This window comes from Cydia strobilella, chromosome 14, assembly GCF_947568885.1.
Source record: "Cydia strobilella chromosome 14, ilCydStro3.1, whole genome shotgun sequence".
Taxonomy (NCBI): domain Eukaryota; kingdom Metazoa; phylum Arthropoda; class Insecta; order Lepidoptera; family Tortricidae; genus Cydia; species Cydia strobilella.
In genome coordinates this window covers 17,307,030-17,330,015 of record NC_086054.1, presented here as the reverse complement: position 1 = coordinate 17,330,015, position 22,986 = coordinate 17,307,030, and the positions used below count along the sequence as shown (strand labels likewise).

The 22,986-nt window shown below is 39.8% G+C and overlaps 3 protein-coding genes across 3 annotated transcripts in view; 1 reads left to right on the top strand and 2 right to left on the bottom strand.

The window, feature by feature from the left end:
- The window catches only part of LOC134747330 (E3 ubiquitin-protein ligase TRIM33), a 25,420-nt gene extending 21,316 nt beyond the window's left edge, over positions 1–4,104 (bottom strand). The window contains exons 1-2 of the mRNA XM_063681968.1: positions 3,620–4,104; positions 673–919 (exon numbers count right to left, since the gene is read on the bottom strand). Of these exons, the coding sequence (XP_063538038.1) occupies positions 673–919; positions 3,620–3,760 (388 nt within the window). The 5' untranslated portion in view covers positions 3,761–4,104. The remainder of the gene's footprint in view (positions 1–672; positions 920–3,619) is intronic.
- A 283-nt stretch (positions 4,105–4,387) lies between these two features.
- On the top strand, positions 4,388–17,445 carry LOC134747323 (ADP-ribosylation factor GTPase-activating protein 3). The gene is made up of 11 exons (XM_063681960.1): positions 4,388–4,496; positions 4,573–4,764; positions 5,099–5,230; positions 5,678–5,797; positions 7,116–7,211; positions 7,376–7,614; positions 8,551–8,673; positions 10,928–11,066; positions 11,668–11,844; positions 12,579–12,713; positions 13,078–17,445. The coding sequence occupies exons 1-11, from the start codon at positions 4,422–4,424 to the stop codon at positions 13,177–13,179; spliced, it is 1,530 nt and encodes a 509-aa protein (XP_063538030.1). The 5' UTR covers positions 4,388–4,421; the 3' UTR covers positions 13,180–17,445.
- On the bottom strand, positions 17,439–22,781 carry LOC134747322 (tRNA:m(4)X modification enzyme TRM13 homolog). The gene is made up of 7 exons (XM_063681959.1): positions 22,581–22,781; positions 22,298–22,335; positions 21,982–22,172; positions 20,937–21,131; positions 19,692–20,324; positions 19,138–19,259; positions 17,439–18,121 (listed from the first exon to the last, which is right to left on the bottom strand). The coding sequence occupies exons 1-7, from the start codon at positions 22,725–22,727 to the stop codon at positions 17,822–17,824; spliced, it is 1,626 nt and encodes a 541-aa protein (XP_063538029.1). The 5' UTR covers positions 22,728–22,781; the 3' UTR covers positions 17,439–17,821.
- Between the last annotated feature and the right edge of the window lie 205 nt (positions 22,782–22,986).

Here is a 22,986-nt window from a genome sequence, read left to right as displayed (position 1 = left end):
GAAAGTGTGGAACTGGAAACAAATTTAATTAATCTGAACGTAAACCATAGACATTGTGTAAATAGTTGCACAATATTATAGGTACATGTTATGAATGTATTTTTCATGTTTTTCCTTTATATAGCAGTATGTACAGCGGCGTTGGACGTCTTGTTTGCACTAGTCGGTGTCCGATCTCCACCTCTTCACATTGGGGTGCGAATACGCACGCACGTCGCTCGGGTGTGCTAGCGGAACATATCGCTATATACGTGCATAACGCTGTCATGTCTCGCACATATACCGGAGAGACGTGCGAATTCGCATCTCCGTGATAACCGCGCTACTGCACTCACACGGAAGCGCCGAAGGTCTTAACGAGGCCGAGACCGAACAAGGCATCAAACATCAATGATCACCCAATCCAAAACTTAACAAACCCGGCTATTCTTGGCATATGAGCTCTACTCGCCAGCCTAGCTTTCGGCCTCGCATCAGAAAAGCGTCGCGTGAGGACTGCCGAGCGTCACCAACTGCGTCGACTGCCATAAGGTAACAAGTATTAACACGTGAGTTCTGCTTGCCTACAGCTCAGCTTTCGGCCTCGCTCAGAACCGCACCGCGCTCGGACGCTCTAAACCATCGACCCGACGCACCTGAGTTTTGCTCTCTGATATTCGCATTGTTACTCACCGCAGAAGTCCCTCGAGGCCTGCTTCTCCTCGATCTTGGCGTTGATGCACGGCTCGCACGCCGAGTGCAGACACTCCATGAGCTTGGGCGTGCCGTGGGCGAGCGCTAGCGCGGTGCCGCAGAGCGCGCAGCGCGCGGCGGACAGCGCGGCGCCGGCGCCGGCGCGCGGGGAGGCCAGCGAGTCCGCGCGCTCGCCGGAGTCGGCGCCGGGCCGCTCGCCTTCGGCGCCATCGCACGCGCTCACCACCTGTCAATAGAGCTTTTGTCATGTCTCAGCCACCATAAAACGTTATGAAAATAAAAAATCTTTATAAGAAACTAGCACTAGCCTTAAAACTAGCATACATACTATAAAATATAACTTAAAAACTAATAATAAAAAACCGGCCCAGTGCGAGTCAGACTCGCAGACGAAGGGTTCCGTACCATTACGCAAAAAACGGCAAAAAATCACTTTGTTGTATGGGAGCCCCACTTAAATATTAATTTTATTCTGTTTTTAGTATTTGTTGTTGGCAACAGAAATACATCATCTGTGAAAATTTCAACTGTCTAGCTATCACGGTTCATGAGATACAACCTGGTGACAGACGGACAGACAGACAGCGGAGTCTTAGTAATAGGATCCCGTTTTTACCCTTTGGGTACGAAACCCTAAAAATGGCCCAATTTCAGTATAAACATTAGCATTATTAATATTTTCATAAAATAAAAGTGCAAAATTCTCCAATCAGCCATTTTGACTGAAATACTAATCGGAAGTAAGCCAAACCGGGATGTCATCCATCACTACATAACATATTTCTTTGAGCAGCATAGACAACCTCATTGACCGTATCCTCACCGAAGAGTTTGGATGTTCAAACAATTTTTATATAGTTTGTCAAAGGACTGTCTCATTTCAAACATAGACAGAGAGAATCATATTATTATTGTCTTACACTAGTACTAGCACCCAAAAGAAAAGGATGAGTATAGTTTTTTTTGTTCTTATTTACTGACAATTTGGTTTGACCAACTATATTTATTTATTTCACCACACACATCAACATTTATTACATACAAAAAATATTATTACATGATATAACTTTTGAGTATAGCTGAAATATTGTGTTTTTGGGAACTAATACAAGTGTACTGACAATATTAAAAGGGATTTCAAAATTTGTCATCAGGCCAATTATGGTTTCAGGAACAATGCTTGCAAAATTTCCTGGAATTTCTGAGATCTATTCCAACTTTTTTGAAACTTTTCAACCTTTTCGCAATTTGCACATCTGTAAATATAAGATAATTTTAAGTGAATACTAAATAGTGAATTCTTCAATCCAGAAATTGTTATTGTTGGAGTATGGTTAGCCAACATTTCCACAATAATCTGCACAGATTCTTAACCTTTTGGAACAACAAAGTTGTGTTTGATTCAACTTCATTAATAATGCTCAATAAACAAAGATTGAATAAATTATCTACAGGCAGGTCAATGAATACAAAAATACTACTTCTTGTAAACTTGTTCTTTTTTTTTTGTCTTTCATCTTGTCCCTTTTTGTCTTTCATCTTGTCCCATGTATGTGTGATTGTGATTTGTAGAATAAATGACTTATCTTCTTATATTTAATCACACTTACAGTGCATGCAGCCTCCTTACAGTTAATTTTAATTTCAACAGTTACATAGTATTGAACACATTCAAGTTAACAATGTAAGTTACGAATAATGTTGAGAGCTTGAAACATGCTGCCTATGCATGTAATGTGTGTTTGGCCTTATACTGTTTGATTAGATAGATATAACGGCTGTGTTGAAGGTTGTGCCAGATATTTTTGCTTGCTTTGTCTGTAAGATATTGTTGATGGTAGATTCGTTATATACTACAGTTTTCCTCTCAACAGGATACAAAGTTATTTATATTGTGGCGGCCCTGGATATTTTTTTTATAGGTGGTGTGAGATCTGAATATGCAGAGGAAAAGGGGTACCTTTAGCTAGCAACTGGCACCTACACTTCATACCGAGCACCTGTTTTGGTTGACTAGAATTATGAGTATTATGACACATACATAAATTAATTACTTGATGGTTCAAATTAAATAATTACTTATTAATGATGCTGTAATTTGAAACCCTAGCCTTTACATCATAATCATAATCATAATCATTTTATTGGTAAAGCTAATTTACATGTCAGTCTGGGTACAACTTAAAAAAATTACTGGAAATAAATAATCCTTACATAGTAAGCGCAATCACATTACATATCAGTTTAAACCAAAAAGATACAAGGTAATAATTTAATTATATAAATCTTACTTAATTATAAAAGTCAACACTTAATAGAAAGTAATCAAGTAGTTTTTACAATTATAATTCCTTGGTCATTATGAACTCGTCATAATTGTAGAACGGGCGCTCAATAAGCCATCTTTTTAGGCGGTGCTTAAAGCTGCATCTGCTTAACAAATCTACAAAAGGTCCAAAAGGAAAACATTTCAACATGCAACCTCAACTCTTTTGAACAGTTCACAATTATGAATTTTGCTACATATCTTCACTTGTGTAAAAGTTAATAATATCTTCGTTTTTTAATAAGGCTAGATATAATTTATGATGTAAATGAGTATTTCTGAGCTAGACCTTTCCTTTGTAACCTGTAGTTGCACTTAACTTATTTATAAATCTTGTTTTGCTTTACCCATATGAAACCACTTTCACACTTGATTGATATGTAATCAATTAATACCTACTGTCAGTTGCACTAATCAGCTGTTGTCTGTCACTAAGTCGTAAATAAACCAACAAAAGTAAAAACTTTTATGGTTTACAATTAAGAAAAAGAAGTGAAGGACGAGAAAGCGGTAGCGCACGCATCTGACTTTCTAATCGCCAAGGTTGTAATGTAAGGTGTCGCTCGCGAGAGCGCCGCGGGGCGAGGAGTCGGTACTCACGCTGGGCGGAGCGGCGGGCGCCGCGGGCGCGGCCAGCTCGTCCGGCGCCTCCTCCTTGATGGCGACGCCGAGCAGCGGGCCCAGGTCCATGAGCGCCCGCTCGATGTCCTCGCCGCTCGCGTCAAAGTTTACGTTATCCATTCAAAACACTTCACTTCACCACAGATTTCACTTTAAACGCATTTTCTCCACGGCTCCATACGAGCCCGACTTTCACTAGCGCCTGGAGCTCCGCAGGCTGCAGCAATGACCGCTTAATGTGATTGCGAGATGTGGCCGATTGAGTCTTCCAGAGGACGTGGCTTTATCCCTCAGCGATGCATACCACTAATGTTAATCGCCTGTGCGGTCAGCTCTCCCCGTAATTACTTTCCGTGAGAAACCGATTACTTTATTGTTAAGTTTATCAACAAAATCTTTTTCAAAAAGTACATGCGTCCATTTGACTTGCGATCGCGACCATAACTACTAATAGACAAGATAGAGCGTTAATGCTAAAAAGTATGGATTAACAATAAATATCAAAAACCATTTCAAGTAGCGCGTAGCACAATAAAAGTGATATTTAGAATAGTAAAGAAGATGTATCTATATTAGAAAATATATTGATTATTGTAATTGAAATTATGTACTAAAAACCAACACTCAGCGCAACAAGCAGCGCTTAGAAAAAGTTCAGCGGTTTATTTCTGTGGTGAAACAATCTTGTCTATGAAATGGGGGGGCGGGAGGATGATCCGATCGTTCTTCGTGTCGTGGTGACAAGTTTGACATCTGACATTTACGTGACAACACGTCGAAAATGGCTGACTCGGGGCCAAGTAAAAGCGATATTGAAGCAGTTTTTCAAAGATTACGAGCCATACAGGCTAATAAAGTGGGTATAAATCGACAGCTAACTAGTATGGGCATGAGTTTTGAGTGACTGTTTTGACGTGGTTTGCTTGGCGCAGGTATGTTTCGACTGCAACGCGAAGAATCCTACGTGGTCGTCGGTGACGTACGGGGTGTTCATCTGCCTGGACTGCTCCGCCGTGCACCGCAGCCTCGGCGTGCACCTCACGTTCGTGCGCTCCACGCAGCTCGATACCAACTGGACATGGAAGCAGCTGCGCAACATGCAGCTGGGCGGGAATGCCAACGCCGTATGTCATAATCTCACTTGTCTCTAATCTAGCTCATAATGACTTGCTACAATATTACAAGGAAATTAAGCCTGAGTGATATCATTTTGAGCACACAATTACAACTGAAAAGAGATATTCATGAAAGATTCATCTCTTGTATTATTGGAACAAATTACATCTGTCATGACACATACACAAAAATCTTCTGTTTGTTAAACATTACATCCGCCTAATTGATTCTAAAATAATTCTCTAGTCAAAGATATTGTGTATGCTTTATATATAGAATTTTAGGTACTTCCACCATCCACTTGTGAAGAGGAACTATACACAACATTTATTTTCTCTATAGACTCAGTACTTCCGCACAAACGGCCTGAAGACGGAGGACGCGCGGCAGAAGTACAGCTCGCGCGTGGCCGAGATGTACCGACAGAAGCTCAGCACCATGTCTGAGCAGGCCATGAACACCTATGGGACCAAGGTACAATGCTATCATAATTGATATCTAGACACATACATTAAATTTATAATTGTAGTTCTAGAATTAATAAGTGATTTCATATTTTGTGATATTTTAGAGATGGGTAAGTTAAAGAAGTAAGTTACTTCAATCAATATCTGTCTATTATCTATATTTCCTACAAAATGACTACCTAATTTTAAATTCTAATTATTTGCTAAAAGCTAGAATGACTGCTTATAACAACTCATCTAGTTCTGGGTGCTTGAAATCATTCATAGAAATAATTCTATGAAACAAAAAAAAATTATAATATTTTTGACTTCTCATTCTTGAATTCTTTAAAAGATGTTATCTTAAATCTTAATTCTTTAGGTTTAAACTATGGGCTGATTTCAATGAGTTTGTTAACAGAAAATAAGAATGAAATTAAATGAAACCATTTATTTATTGAAATATATTTTCCAGCTCCACATAGACCCCGCGCCAGCAGAGGCGAAGGAAACAAAGGAGGTAGAGTCGGATTGGTTTGCTGAGACCACCGCCACCTCACTCGGCACTAACTCTAACCTGCATGCCCCACCCCAGGTAACACCTCTGCCCATTGACGCTACGCACTCCATTTCAATATTACCATTTTTATGTTGCAGTTGTAGAGTTTTATTTGTTTTTTGTTCTCAGCTGTTTTGTGTACATTGCTATGTTTTCATGAGATTTTGATTTACAGTAAACAGTATTAACTTATAGTCAATTTATGATGTCCATAACTGTAAGTAACTATGGCTATAAGTAATTGATTTTTAGGGTTCCGTACCCAAAGGGTTTACCTAAGGGACTCGCCTATTACTGAGATTCCTCTGTCCATCTGTCTGTCACCAGGCTGTATCTCATCAACCGTGATAGCTAGACAGTTGAAATTTTTACAGATGATGTATTTCTGTTGCCGCTATAACAACGAATACTAAAAAATGCGGAATCCTCGGTTGGCGAGTCCGACTCGCACTTGTCCGGTTGTTTTTAAATCTTATCATACAACATACAACAACAGCAATAGTAAAAGTGTTACATTGTAATGAGGTAAAACTTTTATAATAAATTACCAATTCATAAATTTATATGTGTTAACTTAATGACTCATTTAATAATTTAGAAAGTGTGCAGTGCTGGTTTTATCACTCATTACTAAAGTGTTAACTTAATGCCCTTTTATTTACATTTAACTCGAGCTCTATGGATAAGGCTGGTGAATCATTTGCATAACTTACATGTATGTAATTGTAAACAGCATAATTATTTTATTACCAGTTTTGAGCGTTAGGGGGGAAAAGGGGGTTGAACTGGTTGAAGTTTGTATCGGTAAAAAGCAGATTGTATAAAAGATGTCCCCAGATACATATTTCAGGATTTTTAATAGTAAATTACCCCCAACCCTTGACAGAGCAAGCCTTATGGTTTCTTCTTGGCAACATTTTACATGATTTTTTTTGGCAGGATTAACTTCTTGACTTTTCCTATCTGTCAAAGAGCATACTATACTTTTGAAATGTAATGTGCTATTATTCCTTTTTTATGTTTCCTTATTACATCCAATATTAAACATGTCCAAAGCTTACATGCAAACATGTGTAAAGCTTGTAAATAGCAAGATTGGCTTTTTTTGCCAATATTATCTTCCTAGGCGTTTGCCCACCCAACCCAAACCCAAATGGGAAGGCCGGTCCAGTTTCCTCACGATATTTTCCTTCACCGTAACTTACTGGTAAAACATTAAATTATATGTCTTACGTAATTTCCGAGAAATTCACAGGGATCGAAACCGCGATTTTAAGATACGATTTATGATGTACTATCATGAAAATCGCGGCTTACTACGAAATTGTATAGATAAATATATTGGCTATGACAGGTGGACAACAAACCAGAGGCGCTGAGCTCCGGACAGCGACTGTGGGAGTCGCCCGCGCAGTCTACTGCACGCAAACCTCAGCCCAAGCGAACCACGGTCAGTGCAATTGAATTCAATTCAGACGTAAATTATAACAATTCTGACCAGTCTCACCTACCCAAAAAATCCATTTCATTATCTACACATGAAAGGTGAATTTATCAAACAAGAGAGATAAAACATAACTTCTCAGTCAGCTAACCTAACTTGTGTGTTTACAGTTGGGAGCCCGCAAAGGCGGCCTAGGCGCCACCAAGGTCGCCGCCAACTTCGAGGACATGGAGCGCGAAGCCATGATGGCCGAGAAGCTGAAGGCCGAAGCGACACAATCACAGTCGACCGCCGGCATCGAGCAAGTAGAGCAGGAGGTGGCGAGTCTGCGGCTGGCGTACAATGCGGCCCCCCGCAAGGCGGAGGCCGACCGGCTCGGGATAGCTGCGGCTCACAGGGGGACCTCACAGTATGTATATATTGTATATAGCCCTCCATATCCTGTATCCTGTATCGCAGCCATAATTGTGTGTTTCTAGTTTTAGTTTTTTATTTTATTTTAAATTAATATGTATGATAGTTTTAAGGTATTTATCTATGGGTAATAGTTGCCTGAAAATAAAGAATTTCATTTCATTTCATTCAACGGCGACCTTTACAATTTCCTCTGATGAGCACGTGTATGACTCGCAAAACCGAACTTTGTCTTTAATATCCGGTCGCATTGTGCACAATAAAGCTGCCCTTGTTCGTTATAAGTGTATGCGTAGGACGGCTTAGGTCGAGACTTTCGTTGAAGGCGCTTTTGGTCCAGGTATTCAAGTCGAGCTTCTTCTTCTCTTACCTTATTGCACCATTCCGGTCTCTTAACCGCAAGCTCCTCCCAACGCTCTGATGGGATGTCGCAAGCTTTGAGATGGCGCTTCAGAACGACTTTATATTGGAGAAACTGCTTCCCGTGGCTACGTTTCCCATTCTTGAGTTCCGAATAGAGAACGGATTTAGGGAGTCCACAGTCATCCATGCGACAGACGTATGTGTCCCTGTATTTTTTTATGCATTTAATAAATCATTATTACTAAAAAACGATAAATAACGCAAAAAAGGCGGACTTAATGCTAATGGCACTCCCCTGCAGCTGTTTTTGTCATAGGCGCCTTCCGACATCCGATATCGGAAAGACGCTTCCGTTAAATTCACCCATGTCAGAGCTCCCGTCAGCTGTCGGACCGATATAGAATAGAATAGAATTCATTTATTCATGGTAAACTACATTTCATACAAACAAAACAACACAACAACAACAACAATTTGATATAAATTTCATAGTAGCAACCTCGTGTTGACATTTCGAAAAAAGAAACTAATTTGACTAGTAATCAAATATCCTATTGTGTTTTTGCAGCGGTGTATCACATTCTGCCACGTCCGATATGACAATAATAGAACAGGAGGGCTCGCCGGCGCACAACACGAGGTCTACGCTGGACGAACTCGATGACTTCAACTCTGTCTTCACAATGATCAGGTAATAATGTCATACTACAGTCGCCATCTGATATATCGGAGCTGCCGAGGTGCTTAAAAATATCTGGACACGCACTCTAATACCTTGACAATAGAGGCGTGTTCAGATATTTGTGAGCACCTCGGGCGCTCCGATAAATCTGATGGCGACTGTACCATACTAGTTTTAACTAAGAAGATGTCGCACAGTGGGCTGGATGGCTCGAAAAGAGGACATTCGCACTTTTTTTAGAAAATCATTTTTTGAAAAATGCTATCCAATAGAGAATTATATGAGGAACAATAAATGTGGTATACATTTTTGCGAAATAAGGCATATTGACAGCAGAAAAAAATAAAGTCTGTTTTTTTTGTATGGGACCCAAAAATAGGTATCTTGTTTCTCAGAAACTATTAGAGGTCCCGTCTTCTACCTTTCAAGACTTTGTTTTTCTACTTTTATAGAGTAAGAAACGATAAGCAGATTTTCTATTCAGGTGCTGTTTTTTTTTTTAGTCCAGTAAAAGTTAACACATTTTCGATTTTTTCGGATGGCACAATATTTTTTGATAGTTTAATTCTATAATATTAATAACAAGTTACAGATGCGACGATTTTTACTTTTTTTTTTGGGAAACAGTTGATTTTGGTTCAAATTTGTTGTTAGTTATTTACAACTCAATCATTTTATGGAAGACGAAATAGTGAGTATTCTTTTATCTTGAAACAATTATTATTCGCAAAAACAAAATGAATCATAAAATGTTAATTATATTTTACAATATTTAATTTCATGTAATTTTGCAAGTGATTGCTTCTGGAGAACATGTAAATATAACAAAATTTTCTGACTATTGTCGTGAAACTGCAGTTTTGTGTACAAGTGAAGAGTTATACGCGTGGTATTATATGCCATCTAGCGTACACAAGCTTTTAATACATGGGGCTGACATAATTAAGCATTTCGGCATGTTACCAATTGGAAAATTATCAGAAGAAGCATCAGAAGCGAGGAACAAAGATTTTCGCAATGTGAGAGAACACCATGCTAGAAAATGTAGCAGAACCATGACGAATGAAGATATTTTGCACAACTTTCTTATATCTTCTGATCCACAAATAACTCTTCTAAGGCCACGACTAACTAAGAAAGCTAAAAAACTCTCACCCGAAGCTTTAGAATTACTAATTATAGAAAATAATACGAGCGACGACCATGAATATAATCTTTTTGAAATGTTAGAAAATACCAATGAATAACTTTTTCACTAAGTGTAGTAATTTTTGTATTTAGGTATATGTATTTTTTTAAGAAATGTTATTTATGTATCGTAATTATTATACCATAACCATATTACTTTTTGTTGTTTATTGTTTATTTTAAATGACATGTGTCTATTGTAAAACATTAGATTATTTATTTTTAGTTGTATGAAAAATGAAAAAAATGTACTTAGGATTTTTTATAACTTAATAAACGTTACATATACTATGTGTTATTATCATTTTTACTTTTAACTATCGAAATATAATGTAAAAACCCAAAAAAGACATAAACGAAAAAATCGAAAATGTGTTAACTTTTACTGGACTAAAAAAAAAAACAGCACCTGAATAGAAAATCTGCTTATCGTTTCTTACTCTATAAAAGTAGAAAAACAAAGTCTTGAAAGGTAGAAGACGGGACCTCTAATAGTTTCTGAGAAACAAGATACCTATTTTTGGGTCCCATACAAAAAAAAACAGACTTTATTTTTTTCTGCTGTCAATATGCCTTATTTCGCAAAAATGTATACCACATTTATTGTTACCTACCTACCTCATATAATTCTCTATTGGATAGCATTTTTCAAAAAATGATTTTCTGAAAAAAGTGCGAATGTCCTCTTTTCGAGCCATCCAGCCCACCGTGTGTCGTTTCCTCTCATTGTACTTACAACTAGTATCGTAATTATATTCTGATAAATAAAGTATTATTTCCTCTATTTCTATTAGGATTTTAAAATTCAAAGTTCAAAGTGTTTTTATTTGTGAGTATATGTCAAACTGATTACAGTGGCGGTAAATAGATATTTGTAGCACTATACCCTGCCTGATGGCAGGTTTACTAGGTAGGAAGTATACATGTAAAATAAAACGTTTAGAATTTCTGTCAAGTCTTCTATAGTTAATGAGATATTTTTGTAGTATGATTAAAACAGTCGTAAAATTGCTCTTTACTATCCAAAAGGTCACAAGTTGGTAGAGTAGTCATATATGTAAAGCTCATATTGCAGGAACGAGCCATACAGCACCGGCCGCGGTCTGGACTCGCTGCTCGGCGACGCGCACGCGCACGCGCACGCGCACGCGCAAGGACGCGCGCGCGCGCTGTCCGCGTCGTGGGAGAACATCGAGCCGGAACCGTCGCGCACGGTAAATACATTCATCCTTAAAATATAGTATAGCGTGTACATAAAAACTAGCCATCCCAAGCGAACAGCGATCTAGAACTTGGCCACACGGCGGACACATCAAAAATCATTTGCGTATCTATGTGTGAACGGCACGTCTGTACGCGCGTCATTGTGTGAGTGAGTCGTTTAGGGCTGAGTCTCGTGCGGGGGATGGATGGGAGGGGGAACGCAAAGCCGAAGCTCGCCGAGGCCGGCCGAAGCGACACGACGTGTTCAATTTGCAATTCACATCTGACGTTTCTTTGGTACTGCTTTGCAATGACGACGTCACAAAGTCACACATGGTTGCTACCGTTCTGGCGCGAACATGTATCATATAGGGGTGTTATTTTCATTAAGTAAAAATAACAATTGGCTATCCAAGCTATACGTAACATTTGTAAAAATATTGGAAAATAATGTGGAATATAGTCGCTCAAGCAAATCTTGTCAGTAGAGAGGCGACAAATTTAAAAAATGTAGGCGCAAAGGGATATCGTCCCATAGAGAATTTGAATTTCGCGCCTTTTTCTACTGACAAGATTTGCTCGACCAACTATAGCTAATTGTTTGTGCGTCAGGTCCACACCATGTTCTCCCCCACGGAGGAGCGCTCCCCCGCCCCCGCGCCCGCCCCCGGCCCCGGCCCGGGCCGGTCCCGCGGCGCGCGCAGGCCTCCGGCCGCGGAGGACGACTCGGCCGTCAAGAAGTTCGGCTCCGCCAAGGCTATTAGCTCGCAGCAGTTCTTTGGCGAACAGGTGGGTCACAGTACAGACCTCCAATTTGACCTTGTTTACTGTTTCATTTCAACTGTGGTTACTCATAGAGCCTCACCCTCCCTCAACCTCCGACTCCGTTAGGATTAGCACGAGGACGCCGCCCGCGGGCCCCAGCGACACTATGTTCGTCCCCTTCTCCCCATCGCTTTCTAATTACTCCAGGAAAAACGAGTAGTCTTTCTCGCGCTCGAGATACTGTCGCGGTGAACTCGTGCCAAGGTCGCGAGACAGTATGACCTCCTTCCGTTGTCTTTTATTCGTGGCCCGATTTTCACATTGAGTTGATCAGTTTATTCCGTGTCGGAAGTTTAAAGAGATACGTTCATATGAAATGTAATAGTTATTTACGATACAAGTGCGAAAAAGAGGAAATTCGAAACGAGTGGCGATAAATTAAAACACGACCGAAGGGAGTGTTTTAAATCGACACGAGTTGCGAAATACCTATTCGCACGTGTATCGTACAACGTTTTACAGTACATATGACAGTTTAAATTTTTGACATGGCTACGAAATGTGCTAATTTACGCACTAGTGCAGAAAAGTAGCACCATATGTCCTGTAAATTAGTTTGCCATTAATAAATGCGATGATTCTGATTTACTTTTGCTTTTTACGAAGCGGCGGGAAGTGTTGGGTGAATGATTTTTAATGTGCTTTTGAGCAGGAATCAAAATATAGCAAGTTAATGAGAAAATGTTGTGTGTTTACAGGACAACCGATTCGAGCGCGACGCAAACCTGTCCCGCTTCCAGGGCAGCAGCAGCATCAGCTCCGCCGAATACTTCGGCCGCCCCGAGCGCACTCCCCAGCCCTCCTTCGCCGTCTCGGCGCCTCAGCTCGATGAGGTAACATTCAATATTTCTTCAACATTTATACTTAAAAGCTCCTTTAACTTCTCAACTTGGAAGTGTGTAAATTTGTCAGCAGGAACATTTAGAATTTGGTTCATTTTTCTAAGATAAGAAGGCGGTATGAAATTTCATATGCATGTAGCTCGTGCAGAAAAAGTGGTAACATTTTGTCAAGGGGCCGTTTCCCTCTTTTTCTCACTTTTATGTCCCATATTGCAGTTTGCCATTGTTACGACTTAGTTGTGCCTGTACTTTCCGTTTAAAAGTTGGACTATTGATTTTTTTTTGTTGGGCCGATATCACGCCGCCGGTGAGAAGTGATTAAAAGATGCGATTGTGTGTTGTGTGTTGTGTGCAGGTGCGCGAGTCCGTCCGCGCCGGCGTGACCCGCGTGGCGGGGCGGCTCTCCTCGCTCGCCACCGGCGTCGTGTCCTCCATCCAGGAGCGCTACGGCTACTGATGTCGCCTCTTTATAATATATACAGTATACAGCATACAGCGAGCGAGCGGGACACAACCATATATTATATCACACGCACGATCTGTTGCAGACCCGACTTAATAATTGTATTTTAACATAACGAAGATTACGGGCTATTTAAGAGTTCTCTGCCTTTTCGCCGAAAATTGTATTGCAGAATTTCACTTGGCAACCAACTTTTCGCCAAAGTTTCATTTGGGCGAATTTCATTTCCCAACTCCCAAACCCAACCTAGTACGTCATTTTCATTTCGCAACTATGGGGTTGGGAAATGAAATGGTTGCGAAATAATTATTTGGTAACGGTTGGTTTGTCAAATGAAACTTTGGCGAAAAGTTAGTTGCCAAGTGAAATTCGGCAATACAATTTTCGGCAAAAAGAGAGTACAGCATATTTAAGCCATAGACAAAGACACAGTAAAACGCGAAAAGTAGTGAAAAAAAAAACTGAATTGGCAGCCGTTATTGCTTGATAACCTAGTACCGTCTACTTCCAATTATCTGCTGTCGTTTTGTCTACGGTGAAATCGAGCGTTAATCTTACGAATATACAATATGTAACATGATTGTTGTAAATGTGAATATTATGATATTAAAAGTGGCACATACTGGTATTCGACAGTTGACATTAAAGCGTTTATAAAAAACAAATGCAAAATGTACTGTGAAATCGCATTTATTAACATTCTATATCTAACATTGAGTTTAAATATTATTAGTCAACAAGCCTATAATGGTCACTCTTTCATCGTCTGTTATTGTGCCATTGTGGTCGTGCGTTCTATAAATAATGTGAGTGCGAAAGAACCATATATTTCGCTAAGTATTGAAACTGTGTAAGTTATTTAAAAAAACACGTAATCGCTCTTAGATCTTCTGTCGCCTGCCAGCTTCCAGAAGTTCACGAAAAAATCACGAATCACTATGTAAATATTGTAATATAACATTTGTATATCATATATAGTTCTAAACAGCCACTACTCAGAAATACAGTCGAGTAGAAAATAACAGTAAAATGTATTTTGAGAAAGCAATGGCAAATATAACTCCTGTAATAACAATAACGTATCGAATTATTATTTACTTGACTGTATTATTGCTCAAATTGGGGTTCTGGTCGGTGGCTACCATATCTTTCACGTAGATTGCTAAAAATTTTCATCACACTTGCTTGTAATGTATGTTTTTCCACGCATGCGTACAGGGAGAGGGAATAATAGATTTTTCTTTTGAATCTATGTATTAATAAGTTTTACTGTATTAAAGTGTAGCACTCATACATTTTATTTAACTAAGTTGGAAACACTGTTAAAATTATATCAATCACTTATGATACAAAGTATGGTTAATTATCGAACGTGTTAAACGTGCCTGTATAATGAAATGTATGAATGAGTCTTTGCCTGGATACTTCATGTCAAAAATTACCAAAATGGCGGACCAAATGTATTCTTTGTGTACCTTCTTCTTTCTCTTTTCCTGTTACCCCCTGCTGGGGTGTAGGGCTCGAATCTTAATCTTTATGTACCTAAGGTTTTTAGTCCACTAAGCAAAATGTGAGACGCAAATACACATTGGACTAAGTAATTGTACAGGTGGAAATTACTACCCTAATTAACATTATTTTGGCTTAAAAATGTATATCATCACAAGTGTGATGAAAAATATCATTTGCAGATGTAATTATAATCATCATTTTGTGTTAGTCTGTGGCGATAACTGTAACCTTATTACTGTGAGAATGTCTATGTTCAGTTAAGAGTTGGTGTTAGGTCACCGTGGGGCATTATTGTTTGATTGTTTGTTGCATTCCTTGATGTTTAACGCACAACCCTTTATGTGTGTGTGTGTGTGTGGTTCAGAAAATGGCAGCAATTGCTATGCGTATGTTCAAAAAGAAAAAAACTCGGGATTACTTTCTCATAAGGGCTTGTACTGCCAAATAATATTTGGCACAGCGAAGCGTGAAAATACATCTGACACAATTTATTTCAAAGAAACATTTTATAACCAGTTTTTGTAGTCACAGAAGCGTGTCATATTTTTGTGCGTTTCGTTGCGTTGATTTCCACTTCGCGTCGCTAATTCTGCTGCTCACTGTACATTAACGCCCACTCTACACGACACAGCTTGACCCTTGATGTCCCCCCTGGATGCGTCAACGACGTTTATAACCTCAAAATTCAAATAAGGTTTATATTAGCTCGCTTACGCCCATAATCTTGGCGTGTGAGAGATGTCATTCCAGATCTAGAGCAGAGCCCAACTGGGGAAGTACCTCCACCTTACAGAAAACTGCAGCCAAATAACACTAGACCCTACTCATAGTGTTGTGTTCCTGCCGGTGAGTAAGGTTGCCAGAGCTCAACGAGGGAGAGGAGTGTTAGGGTCGGCAACGCGCATGTAACTCCTCTGGAGTTGCAGGCGTACATAGGCTACGGTGACTGCTTAACATCAGGCGGGCCGTATGCTTGTTTGCCACCGACGTAGTATAACAAAAAAATGTTTTTGTATAAGTTATGTCCCTATGACGTTCAAAGGGTACAGTCAAGTTGTTTCGTGGAGAGGGGCGTATAAATTAGTTTTATATTTATTTTAACGCAATCATTTGGTGATAGGAGGCGCGTCGCTCACAGCTGGATAAACCTTTTCGACGTCGTGTCAAACACAAAAGCTGTCACTCGGACGCCACGTCACCGAAGTGTCAAAACTGAAATTGAACTTTATGCACACGCACGTAGGTCTATGTTGCTCTGTGGTCTTTGACCGATTAATCCGTCTTTGGCGTTGGACCTGCGGTGCCGATATATCCGTCATTGGCGTCCAAAAGGTAAAACATTTTATGTTATAAAAATATAATCCAAACACAATCAATTCACTGCCCATTTCTAGTTTACAGTTATCTTTGCAGGCATATTATCCGTCCCTTACAAACCATAAAATTTTCATACGAGATAAAAAAAAAGTTTACATATTATTGACTGCATCAGCTGTGAGCGAGACGCGCTATAGCTGTACGTTATCGTTAGTTGTATTGTACGCATTTAGTTCATTGTAATTATTCCCTATCCTATAGCTCCCACTCTCAACTCTACCCCCATATCCGTAATGTTCAAAGTCGATTGTCGGGAGCTATTGACGGCATTGTCTCGTACAGTCGCCATCAGATATATCGGAGCGGCCGAGGTGTTCAAAAATATATGAACACGCACTCTAACGCCTCGACAATAAGGCGTGTTCAGACATTTGTGAGCACCTCGGCCGCTGCGATATATCTGATGGCAACTGTACTAACTCTGTTAACTGAATTTGAACCTTACTGCAAGATCATAGGGTCCAATGGTCAGTTAGCACTGTTAGTATTATTTTGTATTAATAAGTAGTTTACATGGATGGTGAAGTGCAATGAGAATAGTTTATGTAGTCGATTCGCCTCGCGTTCTCCGACTTGTTTTCCACAATTATTTGATTATTTGTGAACTTTATTGTGAAGACATTAAGGTTTACTATTGGTCACTTAGGACTGTACCATCGTATGTTAACTGACGATGTCTACGATGGCCAGTTAAATGTTGAACTACCCCCTTATTCATAAACGTCTTACTAAAGTTGAGACGCCGCTAATAATCGTTTGTCCCTTTCTATCATACCAATACGTCGGAAAGGGACACGATTATTAGCGGCTTGACAACTTTAGTAGACGTTTATGAATAAGGGGGTTAGTATTTACTTACAACTATAGTCGTCTACTTGCTCCTGGTGTCTGTAAGTGGCATACAAATAAGTAGTATTAACCTTTCATGTGTGTCTCGGGCCCGTTTCTCAAAAGCTTGTAACTTGTAATACAAGCGGATGTCACTTTTTGACTGTAATCTGTATAGAGCAGAATAATATGACTCAAAATTGGGTCAGAATCCTTCTCATACACAGACAAGAGGTTGATGAAATGAATTGTCGTTATAGCTAGCATAATCCTTACTGTTTTATTTTAATACATTTGTATAGAATTAAGGTATTTTTGATTTTCACAAGATATTAATATGACTTGCTCGAACCATTCGTTAGTATTTAGACACATGCATAGGAGAGGCGCGCGGCGGTCGAGCAATCTCTTCCAGACAACGCGAGGAGTAATTGTTTGGCATTTCCTTGAGCAGTTATTAACGATTGTGTAAAATAATGATAATCATAGTTTTGTTTTTAGAAAATGATTATTGATATAAATATACAAAATTATATTTGCAAATGAATTTTTATTTGGATACCTTACAATATCTTATCTAATTTTACAATATCTAATATTACAAATAACTAATGTTAAAACTATAAAAATAAAACAGATTTCGGGAAGAAGATCACGAAATAAATATTCTTTAAAACTTAATATTGCAATAACAAACTCACAAATATGAAAATATTAGACTTATACCGCAACACGGTAATCTCATATAATAAAAGTCCGCAAACGCATATGTATTCTACCTAATCTAATTCTGAGTACAGTAAAAGTAGTAATTAAAGCGGGCGAGATGTGGAAAACGATCAGAACACAACTTAATGTTGACCACGGCTCCTTAGCCACTGTTACCGCTGACTGTTCCTATGTTTAGTTACAACTCGGGTCACCGTCTGATGGCAACAATAGCGACATTTTCAAGCGACACGTCCCTCGGCACGTAGTAACTCAGCCTGGCATCGAACCCCCTCGCCCGCAGCCACAGCACACGTCCCCAGTCCAACAGCGCCTTGGCCCGTCTCCCTGTCTCCTCGCGCTCCTCCTGCCTCCTCCCCGCCTCCTGTGCCTCCTGTGCCTCCTGAGGAGGGTCTAGGAGACGGCGCTCGCGGCTGCGGCCGTCGCCGCAGGTCGCCCATGATACGATGCCGAGCATTATGTTGAATTCTTCGGCGTTTATGCCTAGTTCCTAAAGGAGTTTAATTAATTTTGATAAGTCACATATTATTAAGCAAGCAAGATTATTTTATGTCTGACCATAGTGACCATACATTGACGAGTGAATATGTAGGTCTTACTGAACAACTTACTGGCTCCCGGTCCTATGTAACATTGCTCCTGCCAGACTGAGACGGGAAGAGGCTCTTTTAAGGGAAACCCAAAAACTTATAACTAGAGTGGACCTCCCCGGGCGTCAAGAGTTCCTTAACCCCTGTTATCATCGACTCAAATCACGTCACCCACCTTGTAAGCTGGCTAAGACTCTAACAGAATCCAGACTCAGCCTTAAAGAAAAGTGGTCTTCTGACTGGCAGTCAAAGACAGACCTATCTGTTAGTAGCCTTATCTCACCCGGTGTGAAAGTGAAGGGGTTCAGTCTCCCGCGACATGAATGGTGCAAGCTGAATAGAATGCGGACAGGGTTCGGCCGTACCGCACATTTTAAACATCTTTGTGGATGGATCGACTCGCCCAGATGCGACTGTGGCGCCGAGTCGCAGACTGTCCAACACATAGTCCAGGAGTGCCCCCTCAGAGCCTACCCCGGAAGCCCCGATGACCTGTTCTCACTTACCCCTGACGCAGCCCAATGGCTGAGAACCTTGGATATAAACCTGTGACATACCTGTTATATTTTCGATTTATTTGTGACTTTTTATGCCATTCGATTAAATAAATACTGAACAACTTACCTATGGAAATATAAATAGATAATACCGGCATATGATGAAACAGCAGTTTCTTTCGCGTTTTCGGAGTAAGCCCCCTAGTGAATGTTGATTATGACCTACTTAGGTGTCTCAGACAAAATCACCCATTTATTCTAATCCTAACCCTACAAGGCTCACAGGAAAGGCATCTTATGGGGTTGTTATTAACGTCTGTCCAAGCATCTTTAGAATTAGAAGAGTCCAAAATCGTCGATTTTAAATCGATACGAAAGATTAAGAGGAATAGGGAGAGGGATTTATAAATAAAAGTTACCTTTAGTGGTTCATTGGCTACATAAAGCGCTTGCTCGATGCGGTGATGACAACACGTCGCCAGCACGACACCTCTGGTCTTGGCGGCCACGCCCGGAGCCGCTATGCAGCGCAGTGCATAATCTGTAATACGTCAGACGGTGTACAGTTTGGCAAAAAGAGTAGAAATTAAAAAGTGGCAGTGTTGTGTTACTGTGTAGTAGTGTCGTCCCGTTTTTCTTAGATTGATTTGAAAGGGATGACACAACAGTGTTGCCACTTTTTAATTTCTACTCTTTTTTGCCAAACCGTACTGGTATGTATACAGATAGGACAACATTTAACGCTATATCCTATATCTAACCTTTTTAAAACATGGTTATGATAATAATTAATATGCATTATGCATACAATGTGGTTAAATGTGGTTAAATAAAAAATAGTAACAATTAAAATAAATCGTGTTTTTTTTATTAAAATCTTGCGTGCATTTCAGGAATAAAAATGTACATATTTTTTACTTATATCCAATGAATTAGGTTTATGATCCTGACTGTACACGATGCATAAACTTACCCGTGGCAACCCCACAAAGATGCTTCGCCAACCCCACAACGGCCTCACAATCCATAACAACAGGCACCGCCTCCAAAGCCAAATGAGCCAAATCCGCGCGGATCCGCACACCCACTTCACTCTCCTTATTTTTATCTGTCTCCCCATTCTTGTCTTTTGAGTTAGCTGTTATATGATCATTAGATTCTGTAGGTGGTACTCCATCCTCCCCATCTTTTGAGTTACCTATTACATTAGAATTTTCACTTGTTGATATTTTTTCACTATTAAATATTTTATTAATTGTTTCACTATTACCGTTGTCTTTTGACTTAGCTGAATGTTCAGTAGATACTATACTTGATATATTGTCACTATTCAATATCTTGTTGGGTGCACCACTTAAATCATTAGCATCCATGCTGTCAATTTCATGGTTGTTTTCATTTGCATGACCGATATTGCCTTTCTGATCTTGGAGATCAAGATTACTGACTCTACTTTCCGTAGCATTATCACTCGGAGATGTATGTGTGGGAGGAGCAGAACGAAGTTTGTTGTCCCGCTTGTGCCGCAGCGGGGCGCGGTCCACGGCAAGTACTCGGCTACCGGTGTTTGCACACCATGCGTGTGCTGCGTAGTAGCACAGCTGGCCTGCAAATAAACAAATGTGCCATTTTCAACCAAAAGGGTACTTATTGTCGCTTGTCAGTAAGGCGCTATTTCCATATAGCTTCAATTAGAGATCAACCTTATGGACAACCGACAATGTAGTACCTTTTGATTGAAAACGTCACAAATACTTGTATATGTCGTCGCCAGTTCATGGAATTTTATCATCAGAATTGATGGTTAGGTTAGGTTTGACTTCATGTGAAATAGTTTCATGAAATAATTGCCACATCCTTAGGATCTGGCCACGTCACTTACTTAAATAGGTACAATAGGTACATCTGGCAAAAAAGCGAAGAAATGTGTCGTTTTCAAGCAAAAGGTGCCATAAGGACGCTCTGACAGGTTTTTCGTATAAAGATACAAGCAATTTTCGTCCTTATGGTAAGCAACAATGTGGTACCTTTTGTTTGAAAACGTCACAAATTATAAAATGGCAACACTGTAGTGTCGTCCCGTTTTTCTTAGATTGGTTTGAAAGGGACGACACTACAGTGTTGCCACTTTTTAATTTCTACTCTTTTTTGCCAGACTGTAAAGGAAGACGAATAAACTTCGATTTTCGCTTTTCTTGGTCATTGTTAAGTTGCTTACCCTTGCCGGCTCCTAGCTCCACATAGCAAGCCCGCGACGTTGGCAGGCCGGCGTGCTCGGCGGTCCACAGCAGCGAGGACACCTGCCGCAGGTGCCGTCGGGAGCTCTCCGCACGGTCCTCCTCGCTGAACTCTGGTAGCACTGCGCGGTGGATCGGCTGAGGGGGTTGCGCGGTGATGTGGCCTTCCACATGCTCTATGAAAGAAATATTTTGCATTAATGTATGTTTTTTTAACAGAGCTAAGCAAGGTCTTAGGGTCAAACTGGGATGCACTTTTCATGTTTGTACAATCCATGGATAGGTACACAATAAAAAAAAATACTTAGACAATATCAATGACTTAAATTTTACATGGAAGAATGTAATTAATAAGCAGACAGGCAGGGAGTTATAAAAAGTAATGTTGACTGTATTTACTGATCACTGACACTGTATTACTGCTAGTGTTTCAATATTTTGGTCATGAAACATTACTTTTTCTTTTCAAATTTGAAAAATTAATACTAAATTTTAATTGTCAATTGATGAATTTCTTGTTCAGAAGTTGTATGATCTAAAACAGTGGTTTCCAAAGTTGACTGGGCCCCGAGGTTAGTTCCGGAGTTGTTTTGTCAGATTCTCGGATTATGACATACTAATGTAAATCCGGCGAAACAAGAATCTGGCGAATCTGGAACTGACTGGCTCCAACCCACCTAACAAAAACTGCCAAATTCAGGATCCACATCTTGGCTGCCTTAAATAGGGAGCATGAAATATTATTATATCACCTGTTACCCTGATCGGTCGGCAATTGTCTTATGTTTTAGGGCCCACAAAAATTTTGCACGCAACTCACCAATGGGTTGGGACTTAGCGACCCATAGTTTGGGAAATGCTGATCTAAAATCTTTGTGTAACTTTTATATTATTGTATGGAATGATGTTTACCATGAATAAATAATTGGATCTCAATCTGAACTCTGAAAAGAAAGGAAATTGGACCTGACATTAAAGAATTAAATTCGGAAGAAGAAGAAATAATGTACACATTACAACACTCACTACCATACAAATGGTTGACTTTATCAATGACATTAGCAAGTGCATCCTTAGGGTATGAACTGAGGGGCAGCCTGGGGCAGGTGTCTACTGCTTCCGGAGCATTGATGTTGTGCACAATGTAGGGTGGTTGCTCCGTGCGCCGCGCGTTACAGATCGCCAAGTGCTTCACCAGCTTACTGGCGTAGCAGGTGCTGGTAACAGAATAGTAACGGTAAGTAATATATTGGTGAAAAGAAAACGCAAAAGTGTAACAAACATTTAAGTATGTTAAAATAAAAATAAAAAATTATAGAGAAATAGATAGAATATAACTTACTGCTTAGGATCATTTGGACAGGGTATTCTCTTGTCCGTCTGAAAAATAAAAGTTACTGAAAACTGATCATTATTAGTAATAATCAAGAAAAACATTATGGTTGTCTAAGACAAATGTAAATACTTAGTAGAATTTTAATTTTTATGGAAAAGTTAGATGTTGATTTCCGTTGATAAATCCTTCACGCAAAGTGATACTGTAAGTCCGTCAGTCAATATGTAAGCACATTGTATTAGCTATAGAATGGACGGGTTGAAGATTACGAGCTGATGACGTGACAGACCTGGTCAGCTTCAGCGTTCGGCTGGTGTTCGCCGCAGTACTGGCGCCCTGGCTTCACGGTCATGCGGCACATCCGCTTCTTGCGCTGTACGAAGAACTGACACTGCGGCGACGCGGCTGCAGCGGGTGTTTTCTCTTCACCAGACATGGTGAATCACTTTGTTTACAAAAATTACGAAGTTTCTGAGGTTATGTTTTTGAGTTTGACAGCTATGATCAAAGAGTGTATAACCATGATAATTGATAAGGTTGAGGATAATAAAATTTGGGAATTTTCAAAGCATGGTAAAAAATTGCGCAATTTGCACTGTCGTTTTGTTTAAGGACATGAATCTAAATAATTATTTTATGTTTGCCACAAAATTGGAATTTTATCAAATGCCAAGGAGGTTTGAGGTTTTAGGCAA